Consider the following 23,485-nt stretch of genomic DNA (forward strand, 5'->3'; position numbering starts at 1 on the left):
AGATGCAAACTTTTAAGTAATTAACAGAATGACTCACTCCATTAAAATGCTGGCTGACCGCTTTGTGGATCAGGAGTGTTTTTATGTCTGTTTGTGCCCATTATCTTTGTCTAAGAGTTTGAAACCTGTCCAATATACAAAGCATCTGGGCATTGTTGGCACATGATGGCATAGAGGATGTTAGTTGAGGAACATGAGAATGTGCTCGTGATTCTGTGAATAACCTGGTTAGGTCCAGTGATGGTATCTCCAGAATAGATATGTGGACAAAGCTGGCAGCGGGCTTTGTTGCAACGAAAAGTTCCAGGATTGGTGTTCCTGCGGTATAGACTGTGGTTGTGAGTGAGAATCCTCACAAGGTTGGGAGGTTGTCTGTAGGAGAGAACAGGCCTGTCACCTAGAGCCTTCTGGAGTGTGGCATCCTGGTTAAGGCTAGGTTGTAGGTCTTCAATAATGCATTGCAGTGGTTTGAGTTGGGGGCTGTAGGTAAATGACCAGTGGTGTTCTGTTCTTGGCTTTTTGGGGCCTATCTTGGAGTAGCTGGTTTCTGGGTATTCGTCTGGCCCCGTTGATTTGTTTCTTTTTATTTCTCCTTGCGGGTAATTCAGGTTCATGAATATTTGGTAAAGATCTTGTAGGTTGTGTCTTACTGAAGAGGAATTTTCACAACACTCTTGAAAGAGAGGCTGCTGAACTCTCTTTTATATTCAAGTTCGACACATTAACACGTGGTTTGAACCGGGATGGGAATTTTCTGGGTCATTATAGGGGCTCGTTTGCATAGTTGGCTTAAACTAATTCTTGACTCCCCCTGCCCCCTTCTGCCCCTCTACTCTCGGATTTGCTCACCTTGATAATTTTTTTCTGATTTGTCCACCTTGATTACTATTTTTGGTTCTCTGTGCCTTAAATATTGAGTCTGTTCTGGTATGGCTATAGTCTGAAGAAGTGGGTCTGTCCCACAAAAGCTCACCTAATAAATTATTTAGTTAGTCTTTAAAGTGCTACTTGACTGCTTTTTTGTTTTGACAGCATGAAAAATACTCTGCACATGTAGACAAAGCCTAAGTTATGGCATTGTTGGTTTAGAACTCAACAGCTGTTGAATGCTGCACACCAACTCTGAAGCACTAATTTACACGACTTTCTGTCTTCACTCCGATAACTTTAAAATATCCAGCTTTCAAAAAATACTCGTACTTTGTTTTGTTTTAAAAATTAAGCTCATTCTCAGAATAAGATCAAATTATCAAGTTTCAATGTGTGATACATTATAACCTTTTAAATCTTGGGGGAAAAAATGCATATAATGGAAATTATGACAATCCACAGGGGAGCAAGCAATATCACTGAGGGAAATAAAATACGGGACGATTTTTCTTCACTCAACTTTAAACCTCCCTGAAGGCCTGAGACTGCTGTAAAAGAATTTATCCTAGGATAAGGGGGCAGCATAGTTTATGACAACAATCTACCTAAAAACTCATTAAAGTCTTTTCTCTTGGAGTGACATGCATTATCAGCAAAGATTAATCTGATGAGTCTTTAGGTGAGCTCCATTTTTAAAAATGCAATAACAGAGGGCTTTGTTGTCATCTGATGAAAATCAATTAGAGTGGGTAAGGCCACAAGGAAAACTAACATCACTCATCACTGGCCCCCTGGGCAGCTGAAATGATTTGTCTTCCAAGCTTGGGTGATCAGGAGCTGTAGTAATATCACAGGGAAATTAATTTAGTTTCTGTATTCTAGACCCACTTTTCTTGTTCTGGAGGACCTATACACAAATTACTTTTAATCAAGGTTGATGTGTTCTTAATACCAAGGAGGATCTTTGAAGAATAATTTTTAAAATTGACTTCAGCATTTTTTAAACAGTAATTTGCGCATAAAGGTTACTTGTATAGTATTATCCTTACCGTCCTGATTCTTTGTCCACTACAAGACACTGTACTGGATGGCGAAGACAATAGATTCCACCAAATACAGCACACATCCTAGAAACATATTAGAAAGATAAAAGACTGTGAACAACTTCTATACCAGTAAGAAAGAGAAAGTGAACTAAATATTGCAATATAACAATTTAACATCCTGACTGACAGAAGTCTGAATGCCAGAATCAGAGCTCTCTCTGTGCCATCCGAGCCAAATCATATACTTTCAAAACTGTATTCAGAACCATGCAACTGAACTATTACTAATGCACAAAACCACTAGATCAAATACAAGAGTGTACTTTTTCCCCAAAGGATCGGAGTAACATTTTGGAAAAATCTATTTTTTATTTTACCTCCCTTTTAGCTACACATTCATCTTAAAGAAAAAATGTTTTGTCTCCAATATTTTCTTCTTGCTTTTTTCTTTGTCTTTACAAGTGACTGTGGTGTTTGCCTAATAATTTGGCCATTGACCCAGGCCCACCCTGTAACACAAACATTTGTACAATGTAGTAAAGAGAAATTAAACATATAGTATTACTAGCAGATTTACCCAGTGTTGCTTGGACCCTTAACTCACTTTTTTTAAAATAAAAGAAAAATGTACATGCTTTAAATTATTGCATTTTTCAAAAACAGTGTTAGTTTCATGAAGTTATTTTTTTATTTCAGATTTCTTAAAAAAGGGACTTAATTTTTCTATGTAATTTTTTTTGGTAATTATTAAAATGGGAATTCCATCAAATGTATTTTTTTCTTCATCCCCATCAACGCTTATCATTCACTAAGTTTTAACAATTTCGTTTCCAGTAACATTTTCTTCTAGTTCTCAAACCTTAAGCATTCATTTAGCTGTGACAAAGCAGAGCACTAGTCTAAATTTCTCCTTTTTATCTCCTTTCTGTAAAATTAATTGAGATGCAATCCTATTCCAGGTTCATCCTATTTTTCTGCCTTGGCCGCATCTACACTAGCAAGTTCTTCTGAAATAGTTTTCGAAAGAAGTGGCTCTTTCAAAATATCCAGCGGAGTGTCTACACACAAAAAATGTTCTTTTGAAATTAAATGGAAAGAATGAGGCACTCCTTTTGAAAGTGCTCTTCCACTCCCATTTCAGGAAGTGCTCCTTCTTTCGAAAGCTTCTTTACAAAGAAACCGTATAGATGCTTTGCAGGACCTTTTTTATTTTGAAAGAGCAGTCCCCATGGCACCTGATTTTGCGATCCCTGGCCCGTTCTTTTGAAAGAGCAGGGACTGTGTAAATACTCTGTTTAGAAAGAGCAGATCATTCTGTAGCATAGATGCAGCCCCTCAGCTTGCTTCAGTCTCTTTCACCATTTTCTCAGTTATATCAATTCTGAGAACTATACTTGACATGACGATTCTGTCTCTCTTCTCTTTGGTTTTACTAAAAGCAATCCCATTCCAGGTACATCCCATTTTCATAGCACAAAGCCTTTATGTGGCTTTCAGGTATGATGAGAATCTGTATAGCAAAACTACCAAAACTGGTGAAAGCAGCTCTTCCTGTTCAGGAATGTTGTGGCCACACTAGCCCACTCTGAAAAGAGGGCATGGTAATGAGGCACTTCAGCGGATACTAATGAGGCGCTGCTATGAATACGCAGCGCCTCATAAGCATAATGGCCGCCATGCTTGCTTTCAAAGTGCTACTTTCAAAAACCACGCTGTCCACGTAGCCGGGGACCTTTCGAAACCACCCCGATTTCGAAAGACCCTTCTTCCCATTTGGTTTTGGGAAGAAAGGGCTTTAGAAATCAGAGGTTCGTTCTGAAAGGTTCCCGGCTACATGGGCGGTGTTCGTTTTGAAAGAGATACTGTTGAAGCGCCCATGGAAGTAATTATGCTAATGAGGTGCTGCATAGTCATGGCAGTGCCTCATTACTGTGCCCCTTCACAAAGGAGAGGCTAGTGTGACCACAGCTGGGCCACAGAGTTCTTAATCAAACAGACAGTCAAACTCCATAAAATACACAGTAGTTTTAGATTATATCACTTTAAAATTTAAGTATCGCTAACATTTTCCTAGTCGGTATCGTCCACAAGAGGCACTTCAAAATAGCATGTTAGATTTGGATGCCCATTTTCAGAGATCATCAACCTCAGTCATTCACCACTGAAATTCTATCACTTCTAGGAGGATACCCACAGCAACTGGTTAAAATCATTATGCAACAGTTTTCTACATGCAATTAAGAGAACTATGACCAGTTTGCAGGCGTAATTTTATCTAGGCTGCATCTTTATTCAATTTAGAGTTTGTCTTAGACACTGAAATTAACATAACTGCTCTTATAGAATGTGCCAGGCCAGCTTTAGGAACTATTAGCAACTAGGGCTTTAGTTTTGCATTTTATCCAAATGCAGAGTGGCCCCAGACACATAATGGCATAATTATAAGTTTACTAAGAGGGAAAAGTGCCTCTACGTCAATGCCCAATTCCCACTAGTGACCTTTCTGGCATTTTCCATCCAAGACCTTGCCAGACCTGGTTTAACCTGTTAAATCTAACGCAAAACTATTAAAGGTGACACAAATGGCCATGGCAAGAATACTCCTCACTAAACAAATAGACCTACTGAAGTGGCCTTGAGCAGCAATGATTAAATACTATGAAATTCCAAACAATTGAGTATCAAGAGGTTTTCTTTCAAAGACTACTATAAAAAGCAAATAAAGAAAATTAAACCACCAAAAATATTAAACCAATATTACTAATCTGCTCTAAAATCACGAGAAAATTCACAGCTTAGAAACTCTAATACAATTCTAGTACACTTCTACAGTTTCTTAAAAAGTGAGGGACCCAGAATGAGCCTGTCGTAAACCAGTGTACTGTAAAGAAATGAGAGCAATTTGTGATCTTACAGTATCAACGTGTGTGTGTGACGGAGATATTTTTGAAGATAGTTGCATGCTTACCTGTGAATTAAGGTTCCAAAATAAAGTCAAGTTTTAGTACTCATTTTTGCTTATAACAAATCAGTATTTGGTATATATTTGTGCTACAGTTAAGACTGCAAAACATTCATTTTTTTAGGATGAAACGTTCCTGGGTCTTGATCTGTGTCACAGAACTACTAAATATATTGACCCTTTCCAGGGTTTTGGTCTGTGTCACAGAAGAACTAAATATAATGATCTTTTGCCAGCAATGGGCAACCAAGAATAGCAAGTGCGCTGTATGCGTGGCCCTGCTTCCTCTCAGTGGACTGTAACAGCCCGAGGCCTACCTGTACCCCCTTGACACCCAGCATTCCTACCTGTCCTGCAGAACACCACAATGTAGATGTTGAGGGTCACACCTCTTGCACCCTGTGGCACCAGAGCGCCGCACTTCCGAGCACTTTCAGGGCACTATACATCACCTGATTTCATGCTCCATCACTGCTCCTGCCCTCACCTCCCCAGAGTTTGAACAGCCGCCAACAGCTGACTCATGGCATTCTGGCTGTCAGAGGAAGTGGGAGGAGTGGGGACAGAGCACAAATCAGGCAATTCGTGGCACTCTGAGAATGCTATGGGGAGAGGGGAAGGAGTAGGAAATGTGGAGCTTCAGTGCCCCAGTGAGCGAGAGACGCATGGGGGCAATAGGGAGCAGGTTACCCACCAATGCCTTTTGCTGTTTGACGGTGAAATGAGCCCAATCTACTACTGAATTACTGACCTATGCAGCAAAAGATGAGCACACAGAGCAGGCAGTGGTGAAAGAGAAGATGGGCATGAGTTTTCCTTCTCTTCTTGTGTTTCAGGTAATTTTGCTCACTCAGACTCTAAGCACTCAGAGCTCTGAATTACAACCTGCAATTTGGACTCGTATCCTTCCTGGGATCAGTGTTCCATGTCAGCTGTGCACTTGGACAGACACCCAGAAGTGACTGAAATGCCAGCCAGCTGATTACACACTGGTGGCTGTGGGCACCATGCTATTTCTACTGGTTGTGCACATCCATACATCCCTCTGTGCACGTAAGATTTATTCCACACACGGGTGGAAAAAATGAGACAGAACACTGTTGGAATAGCCAGCCTTTCTTAAAAAGGAGATCAGGCTGTGATCAAGAAAATACTAGGTATGTGACTGATTAGGTAGGAGAACTTAAAAAAAAATCTGCACTTTTTGCAGGGAAATATATTTAACGTTCCTGGAAACCAGAGCAGGAATAGCTAAATTGTGCTAATATGGCTTAATTTTTTTCTCTCAAAGAAAACAAAGTAATACTGGACAATTACTCCTCTCTCATATGGGTTTTTTCAGTGATCTCTATTATTTAATAGCACGTAAGTCTCTAAGAGACGAGATATTTGCCCAAAGTTTTCATTTAATTAAAATTTGGGATTTGTTTGACCCTCAACCTCTTCCGCATTTCCAGATAGCAAGGACATTTTCCACCCGCATCTGTTCTTGTCAGGGAGTTGACACTTTTCCTTTCTGATACAAGCCTTAACCAGATTAAGATAATATGCTTTATTTGGGGCTACAACTGGAGAAACATCAGTTGATACAGAACGTTTGCTTACATATATAAAAAAGGGGTTAGGCCTTCAGTTTCACACTGCGTATTGTGACAGTCCTAAAGCCTTAATTCCCTTTCTGAGGAATGAGATAGACTGAACACTGATATATTACCTGGAGAATATGATATAGAGGAAAACCATTAATGACACACCTTGTATAACAGATTTGTGGAATACATTTGTTCAAATGATTTACTGATAAAGACACATGGTGGCCGATATCCATCTGAAGATCTGAAAGGAAAATAATGATATCCGTATCTAGTAGCCAAATCTTGCATCTGGGCCTAAAGCATCTACAAAGCAGATTCACATGTTGGCAATGATCTCCCAGTCTGTATTCTACTGTTCCCTCTTTTCAAAAAGGTACTTCTTTATACACAGTTGAAGACTATTTCAAGGGTTTGAAACAAATTCAACTGGAGGTTTAATTTCCATTTGTTGCTTATGAGGTAGTGCACAAGAACTGGAATTCAGGACACTCACCTCTGCCAGTGGTCTATAGGATGACTTTGGAAAGTCACTTCACTGCATCATGCCTCAGTTTCCCCATCTGTTACATGGAAATAATGATACTTCTCTACCTTTGTAAAGTGCTTTGGAATCTACTGATGAAAAGACCTATTCAAGAGCTAGGTATATTTTTAAGAATATATACTGTACTTTTTCACATATGACCCTGTCTTAAGCTCCAAGACAGAGGATTCAATGCCCACTTGCTCTTAGTTATGTATCTATTCCTGCTACAGCATTACAAAATTCAAAGCTGCAGGCTGCCATGCAGCGCTGTCCATCATTTCTTGAAGGAAGGCACGAAACCAGGTTTCTGTTCAGTCAAGTATAACTATAGTTCAAATAAACTAGTTGGAGTAGTTTCATAACTACTGGTTTATCAATAAAATGACTATATCATTTTCCTTTTGATCTATAACAGGAATATAATTCTGAATAGTCTATTTCCTTATTCAATTTCTCTTCCTTTTTTGGCACACCATCCTGAATTAGAATGTATGGTCTCAAAAAGAGTTTGAGAGAAATCCACAAAGAATAATTTCTAATTGTTGAACTAACAGATGCTGTATTATAAATCGGCAGTTAAAGATTAAATTCATCATAAAATCTTTCACAAATCATGTCTAATAAAGACAAGTGAAAACAGATTAAAAGCCTTTGCTTTTGAAACGTTGTATTTATTCTCTTTGCAAATCAAAATTTCTATCCTTCATAAATTTCAGTATCTGATGTACGGCAGCCACAAAGAACAGTACAATTACTGTATGATAAATACTGTAGTTCTTTGAAATGTAGTCACTGTGGACCTTAGTTTCTGAATAGTTACATCTCCAGGGGCTGCACATGCACCTCCTCATATTTTCACATGAAGGCACAAAAGTTGGAGAGGCCATGACCATCCCTCAGTTCCCTCATAATTCAAAGACCATAGCTACCGAAGACTGACTCAGGGAAGTAAACTCTAGTGGGAAGATTACGTAGCTATATCTGCCTCCTACAGGGCAATGTAGTATAGTGGCCAGAGTAAATAGTAACACATGCCTCTCGCAGGGCAGCGTGGCCTAGTGGCTAGACCAAGAGTGGGCAATAATTTTTGGAGGGAGGAGCCATTTCAAGAGTTTGGTAAATGGTCAAAGGTTGCACTTTTCTAGTGATTGAGGGGTCTGGGATGGAGGCTGAGTGCAAAAGGGAGCATGGGATAGAGGACTGGGGTACAGGAAAGGATATGTAGTCTAAGAGGAAGTTTGGGTGAAACAGAATGTTGTGACCTGGGGAAGATATTGGGGTGCTTGGCCAAGTAGGGGTTATCAGTGCAGGAGAAGATTCTGGCCTGGGAGAAGACTATAGAGCAGGTGCAGGATTGCAGAAGCAGAGGAGACCAGGGTTGGGGGGAGGGGGCAAGGGAGGAGGGTATGAGTTGTGACATGGGACAGTGGATTGGAGTTCAGAGTCTGGGGGAATGTATATGAGAATTCTAGGATCGGGAAGGAGTGTATGAGGGGGAGTAGGGATGCAGGAAGGGATAGGGTGCCACAGATAGGCTCTGGCCTAGAGGCTGAGCTGCTCCAGGACAGCAGCACTCTCAGGTAGGCAGAAGGCTCTCCGCCTGCCAGCAGTCCAACACACTGGCTGTTCCATGGAGATCTCTGTGCTGCAGGGAAAGGCTTCCTGTGCCGCCCCAACAAGCAGGCAAAATTGCTCCACTCTGTTGGCTGGAAACCAGCCAATGGGAACTCAGCAATTTTGCTGGGGGCGTGGCAGCACACAAAGTCCTCCTCCACCTCTGCAGCATAGAGAGCCACAAGCTTTGTGCAGCACTGCTCCATGTGTACAAGCAGGCTGGATACAGACCACAGACCTTATTTTGCCCACCCTGGGCTAGACTCACTTAGCAATGCCCTCATCTCACAGGCCAGTGTGGCCTAGAGGACAGTCAATAGCAACTAGATGGGGTGGGGTAGCAGCTGCCCCAGCAGGGGGGCTCAGGTACACACAACTCTACCAGGCCCTGCCCCAGGGTCCTGAGAGTGGTGCAATGAACCACAATTAGCTCAGCAGGGAACCCCACAACACACTGAGCTCACTTGGCTGGGAGGTACCACTTGCACACCCTCCCTTGATCACTGTTGACTGTGCCAGGTGGTGTAGTGATTAGAGAAACTCCAAAGTTCTCAGACTCTGCGGTGACAGTCACTCCCCAGGGCTCTGCCGGCACTAAAGGTGCATCCTTGTCTCCTGGCTCTCCAGATCCTGTTGGTAGGACTTGTGGCTGATCTGCTCCTGGAGCTCCTTCTGCTCCAGCATCCAGCCCAGAATGAGCTGACTTGCTGTTTTTTATATTGGGCAAGCACCTTGAGCATGTTCAGTACAGTGGAAGGAGCAAGATGACTTCTGCACATACGTTGGTGCTAGTTCTTTCTGGCCCAGCCTGGGGCCATCTTGTCAGGACATAAAACAGTACTGCGACCTTTTTGAAGGTGTGGTGTTTAAACAAGTACGCTATTTTCAGCTACAGTTGTGGCTATCACAGAAGCAAGATAAATGGTGTTACCAGTGCTGATGTGACCCAGTAGCCTTTGTCAAGCTTACATCATTTTTGGAACCTGACATTATCATGTATTTCCCAGAGGAATTGGAACCTGCCCTCTTGTAGGCTTTTGTTGATTGCAATTCAAATGATAAGTCCTCTGAATTACTACCTGTGATGAGGAGTGATGCTTTTTCTGTGGTTCAGAAATAGGCCTACTTTGGAGAACACAGAGGCCATACTCTAGAGTTATCATGGTCTTCTTCTAGCACCTGCCTCTGACTAGCCAAGTGTCCAGGGATAAATAAACATGAGTACCCCATCTCCTCAAGTGCTGCTACTACTGTGAGACATTTATGAAGACTCTTGAGACTGTGGACAGCTCAAATGGCAGTATTTTGTATTGCTTTCTGTCAGCCACAACTATGAATTTTCATGTGGGCTAAGTGCATGGCTTGGTGGAAGTTATAGAGCTAAAACCAGTCTTCATCTTAAACAGATGGAATGATTGAATAAATTGTTACTATCCTGAATCTAAGATAGTGTATGTGTATGCTAAGAATCCTCTGGAGTGGATAAGAACCCCTTTCTTTTTGGAATAAGGAAATAACAGAATAGAAACCTCTTACTCTGTGTTCAGGTGGTACCTCCTCAGTGGTTTCTAGAGAGGGATGAAGGTAATCTCAAAGTCTTACCAAATATAGAGGTCAGCTGTGAGGGTGATACCAGCATATTTTGCAGCAAGGATCAAGGATATTGTCTCCAATGGAGCGCAAGCTAGTTTTGAGCTCTTCAGGGTCTGAAGAGCATTGTCACTATTTTACTGAACAACTCCATCATCTCAAAAAGTGGGTCTTCTCTTGTGGCTTTTAGCTCCTTAGGAATTCTTGAAACCTGAAGCCACAATGCTCCTCACATCATGCCCAACTGTAGTGTAAGCCTCTGTGGCTGCCTGTAGGACTGTCTTACCCTTTAACTGGCCCTTCGTAATGACCTTGATATACATAAATGTGACTTGGGAGGCAGGAAGGGCATCACTTTACCCAATTAGAGCATTGTATTTGACTAGGAGGGCTTGACAGTTTTCCTCTTGAAGTTAAAAGGCGGCAGAAGAATACTTTCCTCACAAATCAAGCTTCTTTGGATCTTTATTCTTTGGAGTGTTTCTTTTCCACTTTCATTTTCCCTCTACTGTGGAGACAACCAAGTAGCCCAAGTTGGAGTATCAACATATTCATGGCTGTTTAATGAAACTTTACTCTTTTTTCCAGTCTCTGCAGTGGCTCAGATAGTGGAAAGCTCCCTATGAGAGAAAAGAGAAGGCAGGACCTGACGGAGGAGGAACAAGTTTCCTCAAAGGAAGGAGCTAATGCACATCATGCTATTTGTACAAGTGTTCACACTGTTACTGGTGGTTGTCTCCAACATGGGATTTCAAACCTCCACTGATGGATGTGTTTAGCTACAGAGTAGCCAATCAGAGTGAACGCTGATATTTGCCCAGATGTCTATAGTTTTGTCACTGTCATTGTGGCAGACTAGTCCTGGATTCCACATAGAGCTTTGGGATTCCCTCCCACCCCCCCAACACACATACACACGTTCCTACCAACCCTCAATGGCTTTATGCAATCTTTCCCCATCAGTAGAAAGTGAAGTCTTCCTAGAGTCTCTGACTACAAGCTTGGAGCCACGTCTATGTCAGATTTTGATACTGATGCTGACAGGATTGGCCCTCAAGACTCAGCCATATGTCTCTTTACAGTGCCAGGAATTTTTAAGAGTCAGCTTGGTCCTTGCCCGCCTATTGTAAGGGGTATTTGTGGACATCTTCTCTTATCAGGAAGGAAGCCCACATCTATTTTTAATTTTTAAAATCTGTCCAACTGTTTCATCGATTATGACTAGGTCCGATAAGTGAATGACAGAATACAGAAGCAGCTAAATGATGTTATTAACTGTTCTCTGTTCTACAGTTTGTGTGAAATCATTTGGTAGTTTTAACTCTGTTCTTACTAGATGGGTTGAATTGTCTCTGTGATGCGGAAATCTAACGTGTGATTTTATTGGTTGATTACCAAAACAATATTAAAATATCCTCTGTCCCTTGGCCATTCCTAAGTTTGGAAAGGTGTAGAAACTCACACAGTTCTTACCTATGTTGTACCTCCAGTTTTGTGAACAGAAAAATTCAGTCCTCACAGCTGTTAAATCAACACCATTCACAGGCACTAAAAACCACAAATACTTGAAATATTATTTTATTAAAGGCTCCTATCTTTCTAAATTTTGACTGAAAGGATGTCCTCAAATGGAAAATGCAGTGAATTTATATCCAAATAAAAAGTAAATACTGAAAATGTTACAAAAACAACAATGCAAGTCTATCAGTGCCCTTTGGAAAGATGGACCTGATCTTTCAAAAAGTAAATATTTCCACCAGATAATTAAATCAGTTTGTAAGCAAATGAAGGCAAGCTAGTTATCAACTTAGTTTAACAAATTAAAACATTTTTTCAAGCAAATACTTTTTGCATGCTTAATGACAGCATGGTACATGTGACTCTTCCCAAAAAAAAAAAATGTTTCAAGAACTTTCTCCCTTCCTAGCCACAAGATTTTCCTACTTTATATATTGTACTGAGTCCACTTTTATGTTGTGTTCCTTCAGCCCGACTACACTTAGGCAAATAGACCAGCTACATTGTCTTTATTAGGCATACAGAATACTTCAACTCAGCCAGTTATGTGATACCCCAGCTTTTTACTCAAATTGTTGTTACATAAACAATCCTGTATGCGAAATCAAATACCACCAGAAATTCTTATTTCACTATAAAACACAAAATAGTGTAGAAAAAAATGTATCATATTAAGGCCAAATCAAAGTGAAAATTCCCATCAATATTTATTTAAATAAATATTAATAGTACCCTTTAACCCAAACCAAAACTAATGGTGCAAGAAATTGCAGGGTATGGCCCACAGTAGAGTGTGGCCCTGGTCACCAGGAGAGGACTGAATTAGTTTCTCAAACTCATCCACGTACCCAGTAAGAAAGGCAGACTATGTAACCAAGCTGGTCACACTCGAAGTGGCTCCTCCAGTTGATTTGGCATTGAAACCTGCAGTAATAATCTACAACTTCTAAATCAGAGGCATAGCGAATTTAAGTGGTTAAGAGTCCAGAGTTCTACCAAACTGGATTCCCCTTTTCTCCTTTGTTAAAGTGGGTAGTAGCACAACTGTGTAGTTGCAAATTGAAAATATTTTTCCTATTGGGGCAGATAAGCCTGAGGCCTTGTCTATATGGCAAGTTACTGTGCTACAAGTCACCATGTGAATTTAGAGGGTACCAGCTTGTCACTCAAATAATGCTAACCATCCCTCTGGGGCTCAGTAGGAGAATCCACATAAGAAGTCAATGTGCAACAGACTATCATGCTGCCACTAGCCATATATGTCAACCCTGAGAGCATTCTGCCTCTGCTCTTCACTGATTTCAAATAGTAAAGAGAAGGAGACCTGAGGTGTTTTTAATGACTATAGCTTTTAATCACTGAGCTGGGCAGTTTGTCATTCTTGTTTTGCTGAAGTTGGGAGGCTGAGTCTGACAGTGAAGAATGAATGAATTCCAGCCCTAGCATTCCAACACCGAGGTTTTACCTTGGAAAAAGAAAGTGGAGCCAGGCAGGTGTCAATGCTAGGTACAAAGTACAAAACACTTGCCTTTTTCAGGAACTGATTCTTCTCAAAAGGGAATAAGTTGGGCGAAGAGACAGAGTGTACCTCATTGCTATTAGGGAGGTAGGCTGGCTTAAAAGATAAAATAATTACAGAAGAATTGTAGGTACCTAAACCACTAGGTTGACACCGCTCACAGGCTTTATTTAACAGAAAAATTACAACCAGTGGTCTCTAACCATTGTGAAACATGAGTTTTATGTATGACTTTCCTTGGTGGAACTGGACAATATTTCTTTCATAACGGTACCTGTTAGAAATTAGTTGCATTTTAATTAAAACAAAGCTCTCTTCATAATTAATTACATATATTTTCTTTGACTTCCACCATAACCTGAGTAGAGTGTTTTTGATAAATGAACTTTACTTTTAAAACATGTTTGACAGAATTGTGCTGCTTGACTGCACAAAAGTGTGAATGGCTGTTATTTCCAAGAGTAGCTGCTACCTGGAGCAAAAGGACATGACCTGTTTTCAAAGCATGCAGGTGGAAATAAGTTTGAAAAAATTAAAATAAAGAATTCAACATATTTATCATGTTAAACAAGTACAAAGAACTGAAATATCTATTAAAATAGGTCTGTGTAAAAATAAGAAGTTGGAAGCATTCAAATATTATTTAAATACTCAAGTCTTAACTAATTTCTAACATGTACCATTATGAAAGAAATATTGTCAAGTTCCACCAAGGAAAATCATACATAAAACTCCTGTTTCACAATGGTTAGAGGACACTGGTTGTAATTTTTCTGTTAAATAAAGCCTGTGAGTGGCGTCAACCTAGTGGTTTAGGTCCTTACAATTCTTCCATATTTTTTTTTTATCATCTCAGCCAGCCTACCTCCCTCCCTAATAGCAATGAGGTACACATTCTCTCTTCACCCAACTTACTCCTTTTGAGAAGAATCAGTTCCTGAACAAGACCAGTGTTTTGTACTTTGTACCTAGCATCATGCTAAAATTATCTTTATACAATACACTATTCAAGATGGCTTGACTATAAGTACAAGATAACTCTTTTATACCATTAAAACTAAACCAGAGGGGCTTGCACTGATATTACTCTAATCAGCTGCCTACCTCCTCCACCAATCCTAGAATCATAGAGTTGGAAGAGGCTTCAGGAGGTCATCAAGCCCAAACCCCTGCTCAAAGCAGGACCAATCCCAATATCATCATCCCAGCCAGGGCTCTGTTAATCTGGGATTTAAAAACCTCTAGGGATGGAGATTCCACCACCTCTCTAGGTAACCTATTCAGTGTCTCACCACCCTCCTGATAGAATAGTTTTCTGAACATCCAACCCAGACCTCCCCCAAAGCAACTTGAGACCATTGCTTCTTGTTCTGTCATCTGTCACCACTGAAAAAGGCCTCTTCTCCATCCTCTTTGTAAACCTTCTTTCAGGTAACTGAAGGCAGCTATCAAATCCCCACTCACTCTTCTATAGACTAAAATAGTCTAAATCCCTCAGATTCTCCTCGTAAGTCATAAGCTCCAGCCCCTTAAATATTTTGTTGCCATCTGCTGGACTCTCGCCAATGCAGCCACATCCTTTTTGTAATGGCAGGGGGCCCATAACTGGGCACAGTATTCCAGATGTGGCCACACCAGTGTTAAATAACTGCAAATAATCACTTCCCTAGATTTGCTGGCAATGCTCCTAGTAATGCAACCCAATATGCTGTTAGCCTTCTTGGCCACAAGGGCACATGTTCAGCTTCTCATTCACTGTAATGCCCGGGTCCTTTTCTACAGAACTGCTGCTTACCTGCTTTAGGATTGCTGCATCTGTTGCTACAAGAGGAGTATGTTACTTTCATGTAATGATCGCTGACCCTAATATTAAATATATATATATATAATAATTCAAGCTTTGCTGAAAGATGGCACCAACACCCTACTTAACTTCAACTTTGCCCTGGTGACATGAAATCATATTACAGCTAAATTAACAGTTGTGAAAATTTTCAGCCTGGTAGACCCCATCAAACCTAGCCTTTAAATGCCATTTCAGTTTCTATCAAAGCAGGAATCAGCAGATGAAATTTTTAATACAGCTGCAAAACAATAGGACCCATTAGTAGGTGAACTTTTGACAGCATATTCATGATGATTTATGAGTTTGTATATAATTTGATTATTCTATTAATTCTACTGATTACTGTTTCAGCTAATACAGTGAAGGTCACTTCCAAAATAAATCTTCATTACATTTTACAGAAAGTAACTGCCTCCAACTCGCTGTTTTCTTTAATTAAACACTAATGTAAAAAGAACGAATATAGGCTTTAGGGTTACAGCATCTGTTGCTACAAGAGGAGTATATTACTTTGATGTAATGCACCCAGAGCCTAATATTAAAAAGAAAAGAAATGAAAAAACAGAAGGCCTCTTCCTTTGACATCATTTTCAAAATGGAAATATCAAACACCGACATTTATTTACAGATTACCTTCAGTTTGTTTGGAACCTACATAAAAAGACTAAGAAAAATGCAGCACAAGATTATGATGTATCCTTCACCGAACAGAAAAACTTTTGTTTATAGTTTATGGTATTTATTTTCTAAAATTTTTGAGTAGTGATTACATAAGAGGAGTTATGGCCCTAACAGTTTTTCCTCTTGTAGGATATGCGACCCCCGCTACTCCCCAGCCCCTTCCTTAAAGATGACTACTTTAGGACCATGAGAGGGCTAGCTCACCAAAGACAACCATGACAAAGCCCCTAATTAATGAATTACACTTGTAATTATTTTTACACAAAGGGCAAGGTGTGTCCAGGGTATGATGTTATATGCCATTTCCTGAAGGCCCCTGGAACTTCATAATTTCCTGAATTACAATATTATAAGTTCCCAAAGAACCCTGGAAAATAGACTAAAGCACACAATTCAAATATGGCCATATCTCCATCAGAAAACTACTTGGACTTTGTAAAATAGCTCTTTCAGTGAATAATTCTCTCCTGTAAGACAATTGCATCATCTATCTGTAAAACTCTTGTGTCAAAGGAATTATTGAGAAGGATAAGGTATTCAAAAGACCTTCTACATAGCAATAAGGTTCCTTAGTAAGCAAAATAATGGCAGAGTCAATTTGTGTTATTTCCTGACTTCCGATTGATTGTTTTACAAGTAAAATTTTAAGTAGGCCCTCAAGGACTGTCCCAAAAGCCTGGTTTATAGCACAAGAAGTAAAATGACAATATATAGATTATACATAAATCTTACATAACCAGCACATTTCTAGGTAGATGTGATCTGGAGATTAGCTAATTTCCAGGAGAGCATGCTATAGGAACCACTTTTCTTCATCAGTCTATGCTACTGCCAATTATCTTCTTGACGTCTGACTCACATAGGGAATCAGCAAGGAGTGGGAATGGATGAAATGTATTAGCTTCTTCACTCATCTGAGTGTGATGTGGACTCTCTTCACAGTAGGAACACAAGGCAAAGAAGAAAAGTACTAGATTCCAAGAGTGAGAGTGCAAGTTGCATTGTGGATGGATGTCTGGGGAACAAAGTGACCCAGCAAAAAAGTATATTTAGATCAAATGATTAAGTCTGTTCCTCCCTGGGATCCTAAGTGCTAATACTGTATTCTCATAGTCTGACTTCCTTAAGAAATAACAATTCTCCTCTGTACAAAACCAAGTTTGTTATTCAGGTAAAGTTTTGATTATATCTGCATATTTTCTATTACAATGTAACGAGTCTGCCAGTGAAAGTTTGTGGTACAGTACACTGCACTTGATTTTAATTGGGAGCAGGTATGGTTAAAACGCAACCATCAGGGTCAGTCAGCTGCATGCTATGTCTAGCTTTGTCATAGAATCCAAGGGCTGGAAGAGACCTGAGGGGGTCACTGAGTCCAGTCCCCTACCCAAACCTCTATGAATCAGTTTCCTAAAGTGTAAAATGTGTATAATTCCAACGCACCTCACATCGATATTGCAAGGACGAATGTATTTCATATTTGTGGTTTGAGAACCTGTGACCAGGCAGCACTCAACTGTCACAAGTGCCCCTGTCTGGCTGAGTGTGTTTGCCTCCATTCGCTCTGTTCTTCAGCCCTTTTGGCCACTCAGCCCTCCAGCTGAGTCACACCCCTCTGGGAAATATAAACCCTTTCCAGTGTGCAAGTTTTACTGGTGCCAGTAGCAGTGCACTCTGTACAGTCTCTCAGTCTATTCCACCAGTTTGACTCTCACTCTGCTTGAGAATGGTGCATCCATGGCTCCACTCCTGGAGACAGTATCCTCATCGTTACAACAGGGCTCTATCTCCTTCCTTGCTAAGGACCAGATTAGGTCCTGATGTGCTTCCCTCTCAGTCATTTAGGATTAGGTTTCTCCCTCACTCCAGTGGCTACTGCAGGATGTTGGCAGGGAGTGGGTGGGGAGACCCAGGCCTGCTCACCCCTCTGGGTCCTGGTGCAGGACCCTAAAGATAGCAGTTGCCTGCTGGGTCTGTTTTAATGCTGCATGAATTACCTAGGCCACTTCACCATGGACCTGCACTGGCCTTGCCCTTAGCTCAGGGCTTTGTCTCCAAGTCTCAGCAGAACCCTATCCAAGGTTCTGAAAAAAACTCTTCCTACCAGTAATGCCCAGTCCTCAATAGCTGAGCCCGGGGTTCTGTCTCATCTGCAATAAGGAATCCACACTGTGCTTTCTGTGGTGCCGTTGCTCCCACTGCCAACCAGTAGCCAGTGGTATCCTCCTGAAATCTCCAGTGGCACTGAGCTGACTCTGGTCTTGCAGCTCCTTTTGTAGTCCTTACTAGCTTCTTATTGCCTGCTTTTTCCCTCCAGCCTCTTTTCTCTTCCAAGGCAGGCTGTGGCAAGGCCACAAACCTCCAGCACAATCTACACTTGTGCAATGTTTTATTAGGGTTTACTGACATGAATAAAGAATGGTTTAAAATTCCTACCTTCATTTCTAAACTTTAAGAAAATGACAAATTTTAACAGTGTAAATATGACACTCCAGCAACACAACTGAATGGTTTAGGTTAAGAAACTTGGATGGTCACTAACAATCTAAATTCCCCACAGCTCTTACTTTCCATCACAAAAATGATTTTGTTCTCCATTCATAGGACTTTTACATATTCCTTGGTTCTGATCCTGCAACAAAACTTCCCATACATGTACACTCTTAGGAGCTATCTTAACATCTAACATACACAACTTCATTGACAAACACAATAAAAATACTTATGCTCAGCTCTGTATTTAGCATCATATACTGTTAGTCCACAAGGGTAACTGAACAATACCTCAGTAATATTATTAATGCATAACGTAAAACCCACAGAACGGGGATGATAATTCAGAAAACGTTAAGGAGAAAACAATTAGTAACTTCCATTAGTGCACAGTGCTGAAAATATAAATCCTTAAAGATTAGAAAGCAAAATGAGTAAAAATGCTCTTTGAACTTGTCAATGACTGTAAAGGTGGTAATGTCATAACATTCTTCTATAATTAAATGTACTCATTAGGAATTCTTTATTGCAAACATTTCAGAAATTTCTCCCTCAAAATTTAAAATAATTTCACACCTCTTATACAAAAACACTTCCCTTAGGAAATGAACACTGCATCTACACATTTTATAACACTAACAAGGTGCAAGTGAAATAAGAACACGACTAGTTCTACAGTATGGACAAATGCTTATTGTGGGGATCCTATCTTATTTCAAATGTACCTCTCTCAGCACAAAGCAAATATGATAGGCAGCTCAAACTCAAAAAGGATGCATATAAGTAGAAACTTAGACATATGATTAAGGAGAAGTATAAATATATTGCTGGAGAACGCAGGAGAGTAATCAGGAGAGGGAAAGCACAATTGGAACTCCAGCTAGCAAAGAATGTGAAGGATAACAAGAAGAGTTTCTATAGGCATGTTAATAAGAGGGTGATCACGGAGGGTGTGGGGCCATTACTGGATGAGGGCGGTAACCTGGTTACAGATGATGTGGAAAAAGCTGAAGTACTTCGTGCTTATTTTGCCTCTGTCTTCTTGGACAAGGTCAGCTCCCAGATTACTGCACTAGGCAATGCAATATGAGAAGGAAGCGGGCAGCCATTGGTAGGGAATGAACAGGTTAAGAGATATTTAGAAAATCCAAGGGTCCAGATTTAATGTGCCCAAGGTGTAATAGGATGAGGTTTCTGGGTACAGCTAGAGAAATCAATCCAGGGTACCTCTGCTTAAAATCCAGGCTACTTACAGCCCCAGACTGGGTTTTCTTTCACACTAAGGCAAATCTAGCCAGCCTCAACAGCACCTCTGCTGACCCCACTGGCCAACCAGAAGCCATACAAGCAAACCCACAGACTTCTCAGCTGCTATACCAGTCCAGACCAAAAACCCACAACTTCAGGTGAGAGGCTCTTAAGCCCGTTTCACCAACCATCACACAGATTCTTCCAGACCCCAAAGGGCCCAGCCCCAGACCCCAGTCAATATATATTTGGATCTTACCCAAACAACCATGCAAAAGCCAGATCCTTAGATCTAATAGCTAAGGGTTTATTAATAAAAAAGAAAGAACAGGGTTAGAGAGAAGAATTGTTAAGGCAATACTTTACATGCATTAGTCACAACTACTGATGCAGGCCAGTGATGCCATTTGCTGATTCTTGAGAACCTCTGAAAGTTCATTTCAAGTTACCTAGATTCAGGAGCATTGAAGCATTGGAGCATTGTAGAGCATTGCAGAGCTGGCCTGCTCAGGTCCACATGATAGCACATGAACACTTGGAGACCAAAAGACAAAGGAACCAAGACGGAAAATGACATATCCACATCCTCCCCCTGAGGGATGGGACCCCAGTCCAGACAGGCTTAACTTCTGAGGACTGAAGAACAAAGACAGTACCTGCCAGGGCCCATCTTATAGCTTTTCATATGCGGAGGGAAAATTCCATTCTTCTTCATAGTAGTAGTAGTAGGCATCCTTCAATCTGCATAGACTATGGATTGTGCCCTTTAAAGTTTCAACTGAGGACTTCATTTACAGCGTCTATTGTGACTATAAAGACCCACACGAGAGTGACAGTCCTTGCTGCATCTCTTGCAGACGTAGTGGGTGTCTGGCAAGTCCTTATTGTGCTTTCTGTGCGCTCGCTTCTCCTCTGCTAGCTGTCTGATTTTCAACTCGTCCTTCTGAAGGCCCTTGTGTAACCCTTACCTCCATCTGCTGCGGTCGTCTGCTAGTTCTTCCCAGTTGTCCAGCTTTGTCTACCTCTCTGAGGTCTCTCTTGCAGACATCTTTGTAACACAACTGGGGGCATCCGGGAGGTCTTTTGCCAGAGGCTAGCTCACCATACGGGATGTCTTTTGGAATCCTTCCATCATTCATCCTGTGGATGTGGCCAAGCCAGCGAAGTCGACGCTGCCTGAGAAGGGTGTGCATGGTTGGGATTCCAGCTTGCTCGAGGACGGCGGTGTTGGTCACTCTGTCCTTCCATGATATTCCAAGGATGCGCCTGAGGCAGCGCTTACCACTTGACTAGGTCGGTCATTGTGCTGAGTTTCCATTTGCTGCAATCCTAGTAGGAAAACCCCACCATCACAAAATGGGCATTAGCCCTCTGGGCCTTTGTGCTGGCTGGGGAGGAGCCCCACGTCCCTTTGTGAACCCCACCTTCCTTTGTGAACCCCAGCACTGAAACATTTCTCACACAGCTGTAGAGCTAAAAATCTATAACTTTACCTACATATATGATACAGACACAAAAGTCGCATACACAGATTCAGGGCATCATCAGTTTTCATTTGACACCTCACATGGCACCCCAGCAAAATATTTGGGGCCAATAGTCACATTGGGCATATAAAATGGTTTCCAGACCCAATATAAAAGTCCAGCCACGTGACACAAGGGTACTGAGAGAATGGGCAAATGTCACTGCAAAGCCTTTGGCCATCATCTTTGAAAACTCACAGAGATAGGGAGAGGTCGCAGATTGGAAAAAGGCAAATACAGTGCCCATCTTTAAAAAAGGAAAGAAGGAGCATCCAGAGAACTATAGATCGGTCAGCCTTACCTCACTGCCTGGAAAAAATCTTTGAGGGAATCCTCAAGGAATCTATTTTGAAGCTCTTGGATGAGGGGAAAGGGGTCAGGATAGGTGGCATGGATTCACCCAGAGCAAGTCATGCCTGACCAATCTAATTAGCTTCTATGATGAGTTAACTGGTTCTACAGAGATGGGGAAGTAAACAGATGTGATATACCTTGAGTTTCGCAAAGTTTTTGATACAGTCTCCTGCAATATTCTCGCCAATAAGTTAAGGAAGTATGGATTGAATAAATGGACTGTAAGGTAGATAAAAGCTGGCTAGATGCTCAGGCCCAATGGGTAGTTATAAATGGCTCTATGTCTGGTTGGTGGTCTGTTCCTTTGGGAGTGCCCCAAGGATCAGTTCTAGGGACGGTATTGTTCAACATCTTTATTAATAACCTAGATGAGGGGTGTTGTACACTCAACAAATTTGCAGATGACACTAAACTAGGAGTACAGATAAATACACAGGAGGGTAGGGACAGGGTCCAGAGTGACCAAGATAAATTGAAGGATTGGGCCAAAAGTAACCTGATGAGGTTCAACAAGGACATGTGCAGAGTCTTGCACGTGGGACAGGAGAATCCCAAAAATTGTTATAGGCTGGGGACCAACTGGCTAAGCAGCAGTACAGTGGGAAGGGACCCAGGGATTATGGTGGATGAGAGGCTGGATATGAGTCAACAGAGTGTTCTGCAGCAAAGAAGGCTAACAGCATTTTGGGGTGCATTAGGAGAAGCATGTCCAGCAGATCTAAGGAAGTTATTATCCCCCTCTACTCGGCAATAGCGAGACCACATCTGGAGTATTGTGTTTAGTTCTGGGCCCCCGCAGTTCAGAAAGGATGTGGATGCACTGGAGCTGGTTCAATGGAGGGAAACAAAAATGATTAGTATCGGAGGGGTAGCCATGTTAGTCTGGATCTGTAACAGCAATGAAGGGTCCTGTGGCACCTTACAGACTAAAAGAAAAGTTAGTTATCCTTGTTATCCCCACCCTTGCTCTGGCTTATTTATACCTGGCCCTGCGGATTTCCAAGACCAGCATCTGATGAAGTGAGTCTGTGCTCACGAAAGCTCATGGTCAAAATTTTTCTGTTAGTCTATAAGGTGCCACAGGACCCTTCGTTGCTGTTAAAAATGATTAGGGGGCTGGAGCACATCACCTATGAGGAGAGGCTGAGGGACTTGGGATTATTTAGTGTGCAGAACAGAAGAGTGAGGAGTGATTTGATAGCAGCCTTCAGCTTCCTGAAGGGGGGACTCTAAAGCAGATGGAAAGAGGCTGTTCTCTGTAGTGAGGGATGGCAGAACAAGGAGCAATGGTCTGAAGTTACAGAGGGAGAGGTGTAGTTTGGATATTAGGAAAAACTATTTCACAGTTCACCAGCAGAGTGGTGAAGCACTGGAACGCATTACCTAGAGAGGTGGTGGAATTTCTACACTTAGAGGTTTTTAAGTCCCGGCTTCACAAAGCCCTGGCTGGGATGATTTAGTTAGCATTGATCCTGCTTCATTAGGGAGCTGGACTCGATGACCTCCTGAGGTCCCTTCCAGCCTAGGATGTGACTGAGGCGGTTGATGCAAAGTCTACTGACTAACCCTTGTCAGTGAATGGTAAAGAGATGCCAAGGATCAGAGCTGGCTTGAAGAGTGGCACAGTGGAGCCACAAACGAGTACTGCAACTAGAAATGATCCTGCACCAAGACCAGATCAGCACTTGGGAGACCGACTCATTGATGGTGATCGATGTCATAGCAACTTCTAGTGGGAGTACAGAGGTACCATGTGCACAGAGATCAACTTATGATTCAGGTGTACCATGCCTTGAAGGTGGAGATTTTACCATCAGGGAACTGAGTCGTTTGACTAGGGATCGAGGCTGCAGTTGTAGGCCTCCATGCTTAGAATCAATGCCCACAGTCCGGGGATACTCCACTGCTTTAGGGCTTGGTACCATAAGCAGCTTGCTCACAGATGTTGGAGTTTTAGCTGGGTCAATCACATGACTTGGGTCTTTAGTACCAGCTAGCCTACTTGCTCTTTGCCTGCTAGGCCTGCTTCTGGCACACATGGTCCTACATGAGGCCGGGAACCCCTGCTGCTTCCCCAAGTTGCAGGTGGATCCCTGA

At 41.6% G+C, this 23,485-nt stretch overlaps 1 protein-coding gene across 2 annotated transcripts in view; it reads right to left on the bottom strand.

Moving 5' to 3' along the window:
- Nucleotides 1–23,485, bottom strand: part of CHM (CHM Rab escort protein) — a 186,418-nt gene that overhangs the window by 46,548 nt on the left and 116,385 nt on the right. For both annotated transcript variants that reach the window (XM_075007568.1, XM_075007567.1), the window contains exon 9: nucleotides 1,920–1,997. In XM_075007568.1, coding sequence (XP_074863669.1) covers nucleotides 1,920–1,997 — 78 coding nt within the window. The remainder of the gene's footprint in view (nucleotides 1–1,919; nucleotides 1,998–23,485) is intronic.

The sequence above is a fragment of the Carettochelys insculpta genome, chromosome 13 (assembly GCF_033958435.1).
Source record: "Carettochelys insculpta isolate YL-2023 chromosome 13, ASM3395843v1, whole genome shotgun sequence".
In the NCBI taxonomy this organism is placed as follows: domain Eukaryota; kingdom Metazoa; phylum Chordata; order Testudines; family Carettochelyidae; genus Carettochelys; species Carettochelys insculpta.